The sequence below is a fragment of the Scheffersomyces xylosifermentans genome (assembly GCF_036884685.1).
Source record: "Scheffersomyces xylosifermentans strain CBS 12540 chromosome Unknown RJT20scaffold_2, whole genome shotgun sequence".
Lineage (NCBI taxonomy): Eukaryota > Fungi > Ascomycota > Pichiomycetes > Serinales > Debaryomycetaceae > Scheffersomyces > Scheffersomyces xylosifermentans.
The window spans coordinates 1,052,767-1,068,291 of NW_027042940.1; the positions used below are offsets into that span (position 1 = coordinate 1,052,767).

Here is a 15,525-nt window from a genome sequence, read left to right on the forward strand (position 1 = left end):
AATAAACCGTGGTGCATACAGGACAATAACAACGCTTACTTACAAACCTCTCCTGGATGAATTTTCTCGCGTTCTCGTGTTTGTCGCATATAAAAGTTTTTTTGGACAACTACAGTGCTGTGTGCAGGCAGGCGCCCTTGTCAGTGTGAATCCAATAAATACCAAACACATTGTCAATTGGAGACTCCTGGAGTGATTCGTGAAGAATTGATATTTATCATTACCACTCTTTTTCTTTTCTTGTTCTTGCTAGGTAGTTATCGTTACTGTTATTTCGTTATACTCCACATCGTTCAACAACAATTATAGATTAAGGTATGTATCTTTCTACTTGTGTAGCATCAAAGCAAACAAACGCTTTGCAGTGTAAATGTCCAAAAGCGTGTCAAGAAAAGTTGATCTGACGACAGAGATGGTGAACAATCCCCGTATTTCCGGTGAGAAAAAGTGTTTAAATTTCCACAATTAGCGATTAGAGTCCATTCCAGCATCATCCAGTGCCATTCAGAGCCGTTATCCCTTGTATTCCCCAATACCGCCAGCTCGTTCGTCTTCCATTGCTAGTCGTCTTGTCGTCGTTGTTGTTTCCTCGAGTAGGTTTCTCCTGCAGACAACCACACAGCCCATACCCAAAAAAGTTCAGGTTTTTTTAAGGGGCGGTTTGATCTGGTAACTACACGTCCCTACACATGAAACAAACTGTTTCAGACAGACACTACGAACAACACTCCCATCAACCGTGCCGAAGCAGAACACGAACCAGTTACCTCCGACTTGCCTATTTTACCTTTGAAAAGCATACGACACTTCCAGCATCACAAAGAAGTGTCAATATGGTCACACCAACATTAAACACTTACACCACCACCTCTGTCGCCTGTTCTTCCCACCTTTCCACATCACCACTGTGATACTGTCCCAGTCTCGGTCTGATTCTATTTTTGTCGGACAAAATTTTAAATTTCTTTTTCCGTATTTTTTTGTGTCTGGCCCGATTTGAAAGTTCTATTACTGGAACGGTCCATTGCCCATCTAGCCATTGTGTTAGTTCGAGGTAAGAGTGTGTTCTGAATATAGCAGCAACCTTTCGAGAATTGGATCTGGTTAGTTTCGGGTTATAAGAAATCCAAATAATTCCTCGGATTTTTTTATTTGGGCTCAAACAGCAGTTCAAGCTTACTAGCGGAAAGGAATAGGTGTTTGAAGCAGAAGCTACTCCCAACACCACTGGACTTTTCACATACTAGCAGCCCGCTCAGTCTATCACATCTCACACGACACGAATTCTCGTTTTTTTGTTTGATCTGTTTTTGATCTGCTTCTGAAACTCCCTTCACTAGCTATTGAACAGCAGAAAGTATTCAGAAATTGGTTTCGAGCGAAATATTTAACCATATTCCTCGAAATACCCTTCAAAGTTATACTTCCGCCCAACATTTGGAACCTGAAATCATTTACACTCGCTTGTTACCTCGCTTTTTACCTCGCTTAAGCTTTCTGAATATTCCATCGCTGAAACTCAGCTTACACGCTACTGATTCGCTTTTTCACTTTGCTTTTGCTACATTTTGCTACATTTACTTGTTTTAGAATACTAACTCCTCTCAGATGTCGTATAACGATAACACCAATCATAACTATTATGATCCCAACGGTCAGGGGGTTCCTGCTGATGGTTACTACCAACAGCAGAACCAACCATATGATGATCCTAACCTTCAAGGTCAAGAATACTACGACCAAAATGCCCAATACCAACAACAGCCATACGACATGGACGGCTATCAAGACCCTGCTGGTCAATATGGTGCAGTTCCAGGCATGCAACCCCAAGGTGGCTACAATGCTGACCCTGAGGCCTTTTCTGACTTCAGCTATGGTGGACAAACTCCGGGAACTCCAGGATACGATCAATATGGAACACAATACACTCCTTCTCAGATGAGTTACGGAGGTGATCCACGTTCTTCCGGAGCCTCTACACCAATCTACGGTGGTCAGGGCCAAAACTACGACCCTACGCAATTCCAGATGTCATCTAACCTTCCATATCCAGCTTGGTCCGCCGACCCACAAGCTCCAATCAAGGTCGAACACATTGAAGATATTTTCATTGATCTTACCAACAAGTTTGGTTTCCAAAGAGACTCGATGAGAAACATGTTTGATTATTTCATGACTCTCTTGGACTCGAGATCCTCTAGAATGTCCCCAGCTCAAGCTTTGTTGAGTCTTCATGCTGACTACATTGGGGGTGACAATGCTAACTACCGTAAGTGGTTTTTTGCCTCGCAACAGGATTTGGACGACTCCATTGGTTTCGCAAACATGAACTTAGGAAAGATCGGTAAGAAGGCCAGAAAGGCCTCTAAAAAGTCTAAGAAGGCTAGAGCTGCAGCCGAGGAGCATGGTTTAGATATTGACGCCTTGGCTAATGAGTTGGAAGGTGATTACTCCTTAGAAGCTGCTGAAATCAGATGGAGAGCCAAGATGAATGCCTTGAGCCCAGAAGAGAGAGTTAGAGACGTCTCTCTTTATCTCTTGCTTTGGGGTGAAGCTAACCAAGTTCGTTTCACACCAGAAACTTTGTGTTACATTTACAAAGTTGCTAATGACTACCTTCTTTCTCCAGCTTGTCAACAGAGACAAGAACCAGTTCCAGAAGGTGACTACTTAAACAGAGTCATTACTCCATTATACAGATTCCTCAGATCTCAGGTTTACGAAATCTATGAGGGTAGATTTGTCAAGAGAGAGAAGGACCACAACAAAGTTATCGGTTACGATGATGTCAACCAGTTGTTCTGGTACCCAGAGGGTATATCCCGTATCATTTTCGAAGACGGAACTAGACTTGTTGATGTTCCACAAGAGGAGAGATACTTAAGGTTAGGCGAAGTTGAATGGTCTAACGTATTTTTCAAGACATATAAGGAGATTAGAACATGGTTGCATTTTATTACGAACTTTAACCGTATTTGGATCATCCATGGAACTGTCTACTGGATGTACACGGCTTACAACTCTCCTTCATTATACACTCAACACTACATTCAGACCAAGAACCAGCAACCAACGCGTTCCTCTCGTTGGGCCGCTACCGCTATTGGAGGTGTAATTGCTTCGTTCATTCAGATCTTGGCTACTCTTTTCGAGTGGATGTTCGTTCCAAGAGAGTGGGCCGGTGCTCAGCATTTAACACGTCGTTTAATGTTCTTGATACTTATTTTCTTGCTCAACTTGGCTCCTATCGTTTTCACATTCTACTGGGCTGGTCTTTCTGCTATTTCAAAGACTGCTGAAGTGCTTTCAATTGTTGGTTTCTTTATTGCTATTGCCACTCTTGTTTTCTTCGCTGTCATGCCACTTGGTGGTCTCTTCACTTCCTACATGAACAAGAGATCCAGAAAGTACCTTTCTTCACAGACTTTTACTGCCAATTTCATCAGATTGAGAGGCTTGGACATGTGGATGTCTTACTTATTATGGCTTCTTGTCTTCCTTGCCAAGCTTCTTGAATCTTATTTCTTCTTGACTCTTTCTTTGAGAGATCCAATTAGAATTTTGTCTACGATGACTATGAGATGTACTGGTGAAGTTTGGTTTGGTAACAGGCTTTGTAAGCAACAAGCTAAGATCGTTTTAGGTCTTATGTACCTTGTCGACTTGCTTCTTTTCTTCCTTGATACTTACATGTGGTACATTATCTGTAACTGTATCTTCTCTATCGGTCGTTCGTTCTACCTTGGTATTTCCATTTTGACCCCATGGAGAAATATTTTCACCAGATTGCCAAAGAGAATTTACTCTAAGATTTTGGCTACCACTGAGATGGAAATCAAGTACAAGCCAAAGGTCCTTATTTCTCAAATTTGGAACGCCGTTGTCATTTCGATGTACAGAGAGCACTTGTTAGCTATTGACCATGTCCAAAAGTTGTTATACCATCAAGTTCCATCTGAGATTGAAGGTAAGAGAACTTTGAGAGCCCCAACTTTCTTCGTCTCTCAAGATGACAACAACTTTGAGACTGAGTTCTTCCCAAGAAACTCCGAAGCTGAAAGAAGAATTTCGTTCTTCGCTCAATCTTTAGCCACGCCTATCCCAGAACCACTTCCAGTTGACAACATGCCTACTTTCACCGTTTTCACTCCTCACTACTCTGAAAAGATTTTGCTTTCTTTGAGAGAAATTATTAGAGAAGATGATCAATACTCCAGAGTCACTCTTTTGGAATATTTGAAGCAATTACACCCAGTCGAATGGGAGTGTTTCGTCAATGATACAAAGATCTTGGCTGAAGAAACCGCTGCTTATGAAAATGGCGATGATGCGGAGAAGCTCTCAGAAGACGGTTTGAAGTCTAAGATCGATGACTTGCCATTCTACTGTATTGGTTTCAAGTCTGCTGCTCCTGAATACACGTTGAGAACAAGAATTTGGGCCTCTTTGAGATCACAAACATTGTATAGAACTGTTTCGGGTTTTATGAACTACGCCAGAGCTATTAAGTTATTGTACCGTGTCGAGAACCCTGAGCTTGTTCAATACTTCGGCGGTGACCCAGAAGGCTTGGAATTGGCTTTAGAAAAGATGGCTAGAAGAAAGTTCAGATTCTTAGTTTCTATGCAAAGATTATCTAAGTTTAAGGATGACGAGATGGAGAATGCCGAGTTCTTGTTGAGAGCTTACCCTGACTTACAGATTGCTTACTTGGACGAAGAACCTCCAGTGAATGAAGATGAAGAACCAAGAGTTTACTCTGCATTGATGGACGGTCATTGTGAAATGCTTGAAAACGGTAGAAGAAGACCTAAGTTTAGAGTTCAATTGTCTGGTAACCCTATTCTTGGTGATGGTAAATCTGATAACCAGAACCACGCTATTATCTTCCACAGAGGTGAGTACATCCAATTGATCGATGCTAACCAAGATAACTACTTGGAAGAATGTTTGAAGATTAGATCTGTTTTGGCTGAATTCGAAGAATTGAATGTTGAATATGTTAACCCATACGCTCCTAACTTGAAGAACGAGGATGGCAAGGCCAAGAAGGATCCAGTTGCTATCTTAGGTGCCAGAGAATACATTTTCTCTGAGAACTCTGGTGTTTTGGGTGATGTTGCTGCTGGTAAAGAACAAACTTTTGGTACTTTGTTCGCTAGAACTTTGGCTCAAATTGGTGGTAAATTGCATTATGGTCACCCTGATTTTTTGAACGCCACGTTCATGTTAACAAGAGGTGGTGTTTCTAAAGCGCAAAAGGGATTACATTTGAACGAAGATATTTACGCTGGTATGACCGCCATGTTACGTGGTGGTAAGATTAAGCACTGTGAGTACTACCAATGTGGTAAGGGTAGAGATATGGGTTTCGGTTCCATTCTTAACTTTACCACTAAGATTGGTGCTGGTATGGGTGAACAGATGTTGTCCAGAGAATACTACTACTTATCTACTCAATTGCCATTGGACCGTTTCTTGTCATTCTACTATGGTCACCCTGGTTTCCATATTAACAACGTCTTCATTCAATTATCCTTACAAGTTTTTATCTTGGTCTTGGCCAATTTGTCTTCTTTAGCTCATGAATCTATCATCTGTTACTACAACAAGGACTCTCCAATCACTGATGTTGAGTTCCCATTCGGATGTTACAATTTGTCTCCAGCCGTTGATTGGATTAGACGTTATGCCTTGTCCATTTTCATCGTTTTCTTCATCTCCTTCATCCCATTGGTTGTTCAAGAATTGATTGAAAGAGGTGTTTGGAAGGCTTTCCAAAGATTTGTTCGTCACTTCATCTCATTGTCTCCTATGTTTGAAGTCTTCGTTGCTCAAATTTACTCTTCTTCTATCTTCACTGATTTGACAGTTGGTGGTGCTAGATATATCTCCACTGGTAGAGGTTTCGCTACTTCTAGAATTCCATTCTCGATCTTGTACTCTCGTTTCGCTGACTCGTCTATCTACATGGGTGCGAGATTGATGTTGATCTTGTTATTCGGTTCAGTAGCTCACTGGCAACCAGCTTTGTTGTGGTTCTGGGCCTCTTTGTCTTCTTTGATGTTCTCTCCTTTCATCTTCAACCCTCATCAGTTCGCATGGGAAGATTTCTTTATTGACTACCGTGATTTCATCAGATGGTTATCTAGAGGTAACACTAAATGGCACAGAAACTCTTGGATCGGTTATGTTAGACTTTCTAGATCTCGTGTTACTGGTTTCAAGCGTAAGTTGACTGGTGACGTGTCTGAAAGGGATGCCGGTGATGCTTCCAGAGCTCACAGATCCAATATTTTATTCGCTGACTTCATTCCAACACTCATCTACACTGCTGGTCTCTTCGTTGCATACACTTTTATTAATGCTCAAACTGGTGTTACAAAGTACCCTTACGAGATTGATGGTAGTGAGGATGTCATTGAGGTTAACTCTACTTTGAGAGTTGTCATTTGTGCTTTAGCTCCAGTCGTTATTGACATGGGTATCTTAGCTGTCTGTGTTGCTTTGGCTTGTTGTGCTGGTCCAATGTTAGGATTGTGCTGTAAGAAGACTGGTGCCGTCATCGCTGGTGTTGCCCACGGCGGTGCTGTCATTGTTCACTTGGTTTTCTTCATTGTGATGTGGGTCTTAGAAGGTTTCGTGTTCGCAAGAATGTTATTGGGACTTGCTACTATGATCTACATTCAAAGATTGCTCTTCAAATTCTTGACTTTAGCTTTCTTGACCAGAGAATTCAAGCATGACAAGGCTAACACTGCCTTCTGGACCGGTAAATGGTACGGTTCCGGTATGGGTTACATGGCATTTACACAACCTGCTCGTGAGTTCTGTGCTAAGATCATTGAGATGTCTGAATTTGCTGGTGACTTTGTTTTAGCTCACATTATCTTGATCTGTCAATTACCAATCTTATTCATTCCATTGGTTGACAGATGGCATTCCACCATGTTGTTCTGGTTGAAGCCTTCGAGATTGATCAGACCTCCTATCTACTCTTTGAAACAAGCTAGATTGAGAAAGAGAATGGTGAGAAAGTACTGTGCTTTGTACTTCTTGATCTTGGTCATCTTCGTTGCCCTCATTGCAGCTCCAGCCGTTGCAGCTGGTCAACTCGCTGACAATTTGGGTAGTTCCTTAACTGGTATCATGAAGGGATTGTTCCAGCCAAGAAAGGTTAGCAACAACGATACCTATACCAATAGACCTAAGCACTACACTTGGCCAGCATACTTATCCGATAAGACTCAAAAGACCAAGGCTTACACTACTAAGCCTTTCTAGTCTCATAGCCATCATAAACTACACTATTTTTGTACCCTACTAATTTATTGTTCATTACCTCCCTCCTTAGTTGAGTGTGTATCTATATTTTATATATCTGTTTACTATTCGTTACATATATTCATTTGAATAGAATTGCTCTGTAGAGTTGTAGAGAATTGAAGGGAGGTTGACAATCCAGCTTTTACTGCCGGAATACGACATTTTGGGGGTTTGTAGCTAATTTACTTACTACCTCAAACACTTTTACATACTTCTTTGCTCCAACTTTTGACCAGTAACGCAAAGAGACCCATTTCCAATCCATAATGCCCCTTCTTAGCCTACATACACCGCTTGCCTAAAGGGTGTCATCTCCAACCAACGTATATTTCTGGATACGTATGAATAGCTGCAAACACTTATCCATTGCTCTATATGCACCCCGAAGCTTACGCCCATTCTCGCCTTCTACACACACTATCTTCATGTCTTCTATCTAGAAGGACGTATATCGTAAGGTGATGACATCACATTCCATACCATGTAATAGTAACATCCTCTATAGATATATGACGTGGATAGAAGAGAGAGATGCTAACATACAAAATAAAACCCCAATGTTCAAAGAAGAAAGAAACCCACAATCACACCATCACATCGCATTGAATCCCATCCCACCCCATCCCATGCAATGCGTACTTCGGAACCTAAATATGAGTTAGATGGGGCGTTAACAATACGATAACTGAACATTTTCCAATACTTACAATACACACCATCACCCACTGCATACCACTAGACACCACTATATACCACTACACACCACTATATACCAATACACACCACTACACACCACTACAGACACCTTATATCTATAATCATTGCACTATAATACTACACGCACTATAATACTACACGCTTAGACACCTCTAGACACGGTTATACACAGCACCCATATTCCTACTTTACTCTCTAAACTACACACAGGACGGTAATCAGTGACGTTTCCAAATCTCAAAAAAGGGTCTGATTTTCAATTCAGAAGACACCACATTGAAAGGAGATTACAGTAGCACGGACCAGTTACAAGAGTGTAGTTTTGTCTTGTAAGTGTTCTTGTCAGCCAGAAATTGCCAATTCGTCAAAATGGCCGCTCTTTTAAGGAGCAACAGTGTTCCGAAATCCACAAAAATCCTCCTTGGAGCATTGGTAAGTATCTCTGCCTTAATCTTGGTGTTGAAGTACAATGCGTTCAAGGCCCAGACTCAGGAGTCATTCCATAACATGCAAGTGCCCTACTTGCAGTTGATTCCTCGCTATACCTTGTTCTACCCTTGGGTGGTACTTACAGCAATCTTCGCCGAAGTCTCAGTAGTGGGATTCGGTGCTTCCGGATTGGTTATCTTTGTAGCCTCCGGATACATCGAGAAGTACTGGGGATGGAAGGAAGTGGTGAAATTCGTGTTGATAGTAGGCTCAATTACCAACTTTGTCACTGTTCTCATCACAATCGTGACAAATATTGTCAGAGGAGACGTTGCCGGTATGAACCAAGCTTTGGGAGGAGGAATCTCTTACTACTTCGGGTTCTTGGTTGTGTTCAAGCAATTGATTCCAGAACACAACATTGTTTTATTCCAGGGGTTGGTCAACTTCAGAGTGAAGCACTTACCATTCACATTGTTGGTTTTGGTATCGTTATGGTCGTTACTCATCAGCCGCTCGTTGTACCCAGCCATTCCTTCAATCAACAGTTTCATAATATCGTACTCATATTTGAGATTCTTCCAGTCATTTGTGACTGACCCATTGTTACCAATTACCAGTGCTAGTGGCGCCAATGGTGAAACAGCAGGCTCTTCGTTGATCACAGGTGATGCATCTGACACTTTTCAATTGGTTGAGTTCTTCCCATCTATCACTAAGCCATATTTGTCAGTTGTTTTCGACAAGGGCTATGAATTGATTGTGTTTTTGGGAATTGTAACTCCATTTAACGATGAGACAGTTGAACAGAGTAACTTGAGAGCTCAAAAGAGACAAGAACAAGCCAACCAAGCCCAAAAAAGCGTAGCAAATTCTGTGGCCGAAAGAAGAAGACAAGTTGCTTTGCAAGTCATTGAGGATAGAATCAACAAGGAAGCTGCTACATCAAGCACTTAAGTAAAAATGATGAAAGAGACTGCTGGTCAAGAGGGAATTCAAGAATAAATAGTTTCTTTAAGAATACTGCTCGTGCAAAAGTTATCCGTTTACTGATACGATTCGTTCCGATTATCGTTCTTGATATAACCACTAGAATGTTGTTTTCGTCATGAAGATATGGTATAAAAGAAAGTGCTATTTGCCTAGTTCACCGGAAATAGACATCTCTATTTAAATAAATCAACTCTTTATAACACTATATTATAGGCTAGATCCATTGTATTTATTTTGCAATTTTTATGTTGCCAAGTGTAGCAGTTGGAGTATGGTAAGTTCATGACGGGTTGAGGTAATATAAGGGCAGAACTAGCCAGTAAAAACTACAACAATAAGTCCTACAATAGCCCCTTTGCTTCAAAGGTTGTTATTTTGCACTGAAATATTGTTTAAAGTGTTTATGGAACCATTCTATTTCCCAGGTATTCCAATCTCTTATGGTTATTGCAGCCATTGCCTAACATATATATAATGTAAAAGCAAAGAAGATAACCAGATGCACAAATGAGTAGATCCACAAATATCATACAGTTCTATCCAGATACAGCCATTAGTTGTAGCAAGATCAAGGAGAGAGAAAAACACATATATAGGCTGACAATTAACCAAATAACCAATTGGTAGACATTATAGAATACTACATAAGAGGAAGACGTCCTCCACTACATAAGTCATACCATACATTGTCACTACACCCCCTAAAGTATCAATTAGCAGACGGTTGTAAAGCACTATGTAAGACTCACTTAAGAACAAATTCAATCTACATTACATAAAAAACACCACTAAGAAGACTCACTTATAAGAAGACTATAAGAAGGCTACATAATTTAAGAACACTCACAAAATACGAGAGATCCCATAGAAAGTAAGTATGTGAAGTCTCTATAAAAGGCTCAGACTCTACTAAGAAGACTCCCTCTATTAAGAGACTCTCTCTCTACTAAGAGAACGCTCTCCACTATGAAGACCCGCTGTACTAAGAACACACACTCTCTACACTCTCTACGCCCTCTATTAAGAGGCTCTACAAGACTCTATCTAAGAGCACTCACACTATCCACTAATTCTCTTAGTAGAGTCTCCTCAATAGTCACAATAGAGACGCACACTATTTAAACACCATGCAACATACTCATATAAAGAAATAGGCTTCAAAATAAAAGACCCTCTCAAGAAAGCACTTAACTATATCTGGGTCAATATGAGATCTCAGCGTAAGTTTCCACACCATACAAAATCTCCACCGTAAGACTCCAACATTAATTCTCCACAACACCTCCCACCACTCATCACCTTCATCCGCTCTTCTTTAACACTCTCACCACCAGATTTACCCGCGCTACCACGCCTCATTTCATACTCGGTCGTGCCCCTACCAAACACCATGTTCGTATTTGTACCCTCGAGATGGTTGCCAGCGCACGACCTTACAAACACGATCGATTTCATTAACAAACACATATTCATGATTCGAGTTTGGTTGTAACTTCCGACAAAACAAGGCCAAATTGGACCGTTTTGCATTTCTGAGAGGCTGCTCGAATAGGTAGACTACTCTAAAACACGCAGACGCTGTTTTTCCACCATTGAAATTGCATAATTGCTGGTTATGTTGGGCACTTCTCATCCCTTCAAGCCCAAGTTTGGCGGTAACAAGAAGCAGTTCCTTCCTCTTCCTGCCACATTCCTGAGGATACAGAAGTTCCAGCGAAAGAACCTCGTTTACATTATAGTGACGGTAGTGGTGATCTATCTATTCTTCAACCCGATCCTGGCGCTTTCTGGGTGGATTCACTCGAGCTCTGTGCACAAATACCCTCCACCACACCCTCTCACTTCCAAGAATGAGATTATTACAACATCCAAATACATATATCCTCCAATAGAACATGCTCCATTACTTAAGGAGTTGACAGTTCATAAACTTGTAAAGGAAACAAGAGTCAGAGACCCTAATTTTCCCGAGGTTGAGAAGACATTGATTCGTTCACTTAATGTGTTCGATGATCCAAACCCACTTCTTCAGAAACAAATAGAAGACGAAGAAAATGCCGTCTCGGATCTTGATAAGGCCAAGAATTTCTTCAAGAACCAGGACAAGGTTGTCTTCCGTCCAAATTCCCTCAAAAACTATCCTGAAGTGATCATAGTCAGTGCTGTTGATTTTCAAAAGTACACCCTTGATGGATTAACCAAGATTGTCCAAAACAGAGTGGATTACGCACACTCACAGAATTACGGTGTTTACGTCAGATGGTATCAGGAATTCCTTCCAATCCTCAACTCGCTTAGTTACTTGCAAATTAAGGAAAAGGCAAAATGGGTAAGATTATACTGCATGAGAGCTGCTATGCATGCTTTTCCACATGCAAAGTGGTTTTGGTATATTGACGAGGACGGGTTGATCATGGACCTCAATATTAATATCCAACAATATATTTTGGATGAAGATGCATTGAACCCCATCATGCAACATGAAGTGCCGATTATCCCTCCAGGAGGAGCAATCAAGACGTACAAGAATGCCAGAGCAGACTCTATTAAATTGATAATAACTCAATCAGACCAGAAGGTGGAAACTCACTCATTCTTGATGAAAAATGATCCCGTTGGAAGGGCAATCCTTGATATTTGGGGTGATGCTCTTTACTTGACATATCCTAACTTCCCTTATGGACCAGATTCTGCTTTGACTCATATTTTGCAATGGCATCCCTTCATCCTCAGTAAAACCACTATCATCCCGGCCAGAACTATACTGGCAGCACACACAAATGCAGAGGGACTAGACCCTAAGGCTGACAAGTACCACTACTTCAAGGGCGACTTTATTGTCCAATGGGGTGAATGTGAAACACCTAAGGCGTGTGAAAAGGTCTTGGACAAATATCATCCTTTCATTGAGAAGAAGAACTAGAAGGGGAAGGTCAGACTACTTGAACCATATGATGCTCAATTTAATAGAGAGCAATTCAGTTATTAAACTCTTACTGTAAAGTAGTAAAGCGATCAACTTAGATCTTGTACAATACATTACGCATTTAATTTATTTCCTACCAACTATAAATACATATAAAGTTACAGCTATACAGTCATTCACCCAAATCTATGAATTCTATTTAAAAGTCATCTAAGGTCAATTCCTCGAACATCTGCGCTAACTTCGAGTCAATACCACCCTCTTGTGACGCATTCGCACCTTTTAATTTCAACTCTCGAGCTGATTCCCAAGTCTTTATTATATCAGTCATTAATTTGAGCGTGTCAGGGTTATGTTCATTAACGGTAGGAATAATCTCTTTGGTGTTGATGAAAATGGAAAAATACGCCAATTCTCGAAATGAGGAGTGTTCGCTATATGGCAACGAATAGATACGGTATAAAGATTTATCATGGCTTCCCTTTTGCTTGGATACAGCCTTAGGTAGAGGTGCCTGTGGAAGGATGTCCTTCATATATGTGAACAGAGGCTCGGATTTCATTAGCGCAAGTAGCTGAGAGAGATGATTAGCATCAGGATTAATTTTGTCGACTAGTAGCTCGCCTTCTAGCTCCTCCTCGGCATTGCTTGGCTCAATTCCACGGCTCCCCGGTACAAAAGTCCACCCAGTAGGTCTCAAACCGACGCATCTCTCGAAATATTCGAAGTATCTGTTATGGTTAAAGTAATTACACAATTCGCTGGAAGAGCCAACTATGGTCATTGGTACCAAGTGGACCACACATTCACTGTCATCTCCTCCTAAGTCGTCAGTTACAAGAACAGAGTCAAGGTACTCGTCATCATAAGTTCGAATTATATCCAATTTGTCCAGACGGCTGTTGATAGTCAGAACGTAAATGGGGCATTTCAAACGTCTCAGAATAGCAATTGCTAGCCGCTCCTTTCCTATAACATAAGTTCCTACAAGAACAAGAAACTTCTTCTTTTTAATATTTACAGGACCAGCCCTTAAGAAGTCTGTAATTCTTTTCTGAGTAAAAACTCCAAACCATTTAGAAAATAGTGAATCAGATGCATGTTCCTTATCCTCAGATGCTTCCTCGTATATGAGATCATGAAACATGTCTGCAATAGTATCACAAACAAGTTCCTGTTTTGGGAAATTGTATTTCGGAGACATGTAAGTTGTATCTAGATAGACTTTATCTAATGTTTCAAAGTTTTGCAGTTCAATATTGAATCTCTTAAGTCGAGGATGCTGCATAATGGTCTTATTAACACGAAAATCACCACAATGAAGTATTGATGTATAGCGGCCATCTATTCCATATGATTCAAACAAGAATAACGCGGATCCAGGACAATGGTTAGCAGTGATGGGAGTTACATAGAGTCCTGGTTCTTTGGACTCGCTGGGACAGCCTCCATCCGGAAGATCTCCAATTGAATCCATGGATGTGCTGTATGCCTTGACAAAATAACGAGTATCCATTTCCAAGTCCTTAATAAATCGTGGATCTATGCTGAAGCGCAAGGTTAGAAGTCTGGAAGTGATTTTAGTACAATATATAATTTTGCGATATTTGGCATCGTTTTCATAATCAGAATCGCTTTTGAATACTCTTTCGTAACTCCATTTCTTAGATATTCCTCCATAATGGTCAGAATGGAAATGAGAAAGGAAATATTGGTCTATGGTGTTGTGAGGAGCAAAGGAGAACGCATCTACAGAGACTTCGTAAGATGAAACTGGAGTCACTGGAAACGTCATTATCTTTAGCCGTGGTATTTGATTCCTTTGACGGGATACTGAAATGGTCGTAGGCGGTTTTGGAAGCTTAATCTTTTTTTGTTTTATTTGCATATCCGCTTCTTCTAGTACCATAATTTCGTCATTCTCTATCTTATTCACTACGAACGCTTCTGTTTTCCGTTGATTCATATACTTGAGCTTCTCCTTCGGTATCGTAGGTTCGCTTTTCTTTCTTCTTTTTGTGCTCGGCTCCTGTTTCACTTGTGCCGACTCTTTCCTTGTAAGTGTAGCAAGACATATTTCTACGTGTCTTGTACGGTCGTCAAAAGCAAAGTATGTGATATTGGTGCTGCAAATGGGGCACGAAACCACGTCTTCAATGAACTCGCCAAAGTCCAATGAATCATATTCAGCCTTATATTTAACTGGAGATTCTTGAAGTTTACTATCGACAGCACTAGGCTCGTCACCAGCAGTCAAATCTACTACTGTTGTTGCTGTGGAACTGGACTCTGATATTTGGAGATCACGCGTTGACGTGAATTCAAGAATAGAGCTTTGCCTCTTAGAAGTAGAGAACGATACGCCAGGTTTTTGGGACGAAGACGACGAGTTCATGATATTTTCATATCTTCATTTCCAAATGTAGTATTATGGTTTCAATAGATGTATTATATTGTTATACACTATTCATATCTGTAACTTACCATGTACATAAGAAGAAAGAAGCAAAAAGACAATTCCATTTACAGCCATCAGAAAGTTCGTTTGCTGCAAGTTATTAAGAGAAATCAGAAATTAGCCGCCATAAACAGTTAAGAGTGCGAAATAACCGTGCGAAATAAACGGTCGTGTGCTGAGGCTGGGTTTCTGGTGGTGGGGAGAGTGAGAGTGACTTTTCGTATTTGCAGTATCATCAGATTTGTGAGAAGATTCAGTTAGAGACAATTTGAGGCTACGAGATGAAGTAAGAGAATGAGGAATTGGAAGTGTATAAAGTGGGAAGACGTCAAAAAAGAAGAGTAGAAAAAGAATTAATATATTATATTATATAATTGCACTTGTTCTTGGTGTTGTTGGTGTTGTTCTTGTTTAGTTTTGTATTGATTTGTTTTGTATTGATTTGTTTGTTTGTTTAGTTTTCTTAGTTTAGTTGATTAAAGTGTAGTATTAAGGGTTAACTTTAGTCTGCAACCTCAATTAGTTTGTATTTGAGTGGAAAGCAAGTATTTGCAGCAAAAAATTAAAATTGAACTGCAATTTCTTGTTAGTTTTATTGCTGAAAGTATCGATTGTGGTGACTTTTTTCTGTTCGAGACAACAACCAGCTCATTACAGAATCGTAGCATTTCAA

The 15,525-nt window shown here is 40.5% G+C and overlaps 4 protein-coding genes across 4 annotated transcripts; 3 read left to right on the forward strand and 1 right to left on the reverse strand. All coding sequences in view use genetic code 12, as the record gives it.

Moving 5' to 3' along the window:
* The first annotated feature begins 1,259 nt into the window (after positions 1–1,259).
* Positions 1,260–7,538, forward strand: GSC1 (1,3-beta-glucan synthase). Its single transcript, XM_064919460.1, has one exon. It carries the CDS (start codon positions 1,609–1,611, stop codon positions 7,285–7,287), a length of 5,679 nt encoding a protein of 1,892 aa, XP_064775920.1. The 5' UTR covers positions 1,260–1,608; the 3' UTR covers positions 7,288–7,538.
* An 877-nt stretch (positions 7,539–8,415) lies between these two features.
* On the forward strand, positions 8,416–9,432 carry RJT20DRAFT_2404 (uncharacterized protein; the record flags this gene model as incomplete). Its single annotated transcript, XM_064919343.1, has 1 exon — positions 8,416–9,432. One exon carries the CDS (start codon positions 8,416–8,418, stop codon positions 9,430–9,432), a length of 1,017 nt encoding a protein of 338 aa, XP_064775921.1.
* Positions 9,433–11,083: 1,651 nt separating this feature from the next.
* On the forward strand, positions 11,084–12,391 carry MNN11 (alpha-1,6-mannosyltransferase; the record flags this gene model as incomplete). The annotated part of the gene is made up of 1 exon (XM_064918213.1): positions 11,084–12,391. The coding sequence occupies one exon, from the start codon at positions 11,084–11,086 to the stop codon at positions 12,389–12,391; it is 1,308 nt and encodes a 435-aa protein (XP_064775922.1).
* Positions 12,392–12,492: 101 nt separating this feature from the next.
* RJT20DRAFT_26775 (DNA cross-link repair protein PSO2) lies at positions 12,493–14,979 on the reverse strand. Its single transcript, XM_064919459.1, has one exon. It carries the CDS (start codon positions 14,787–14,789, stop codon positions 12,594–12,596), a length of 2,196 nt encoding a protein of 731 aa, XP_064775923.1. The 5' UTR covers positions 14,790–14,979; the 3' UTR covers positions 12,493–12,593.
* Between the last annotated feature and the right edge of the window lie 546 nt (positions 14,980–15,525).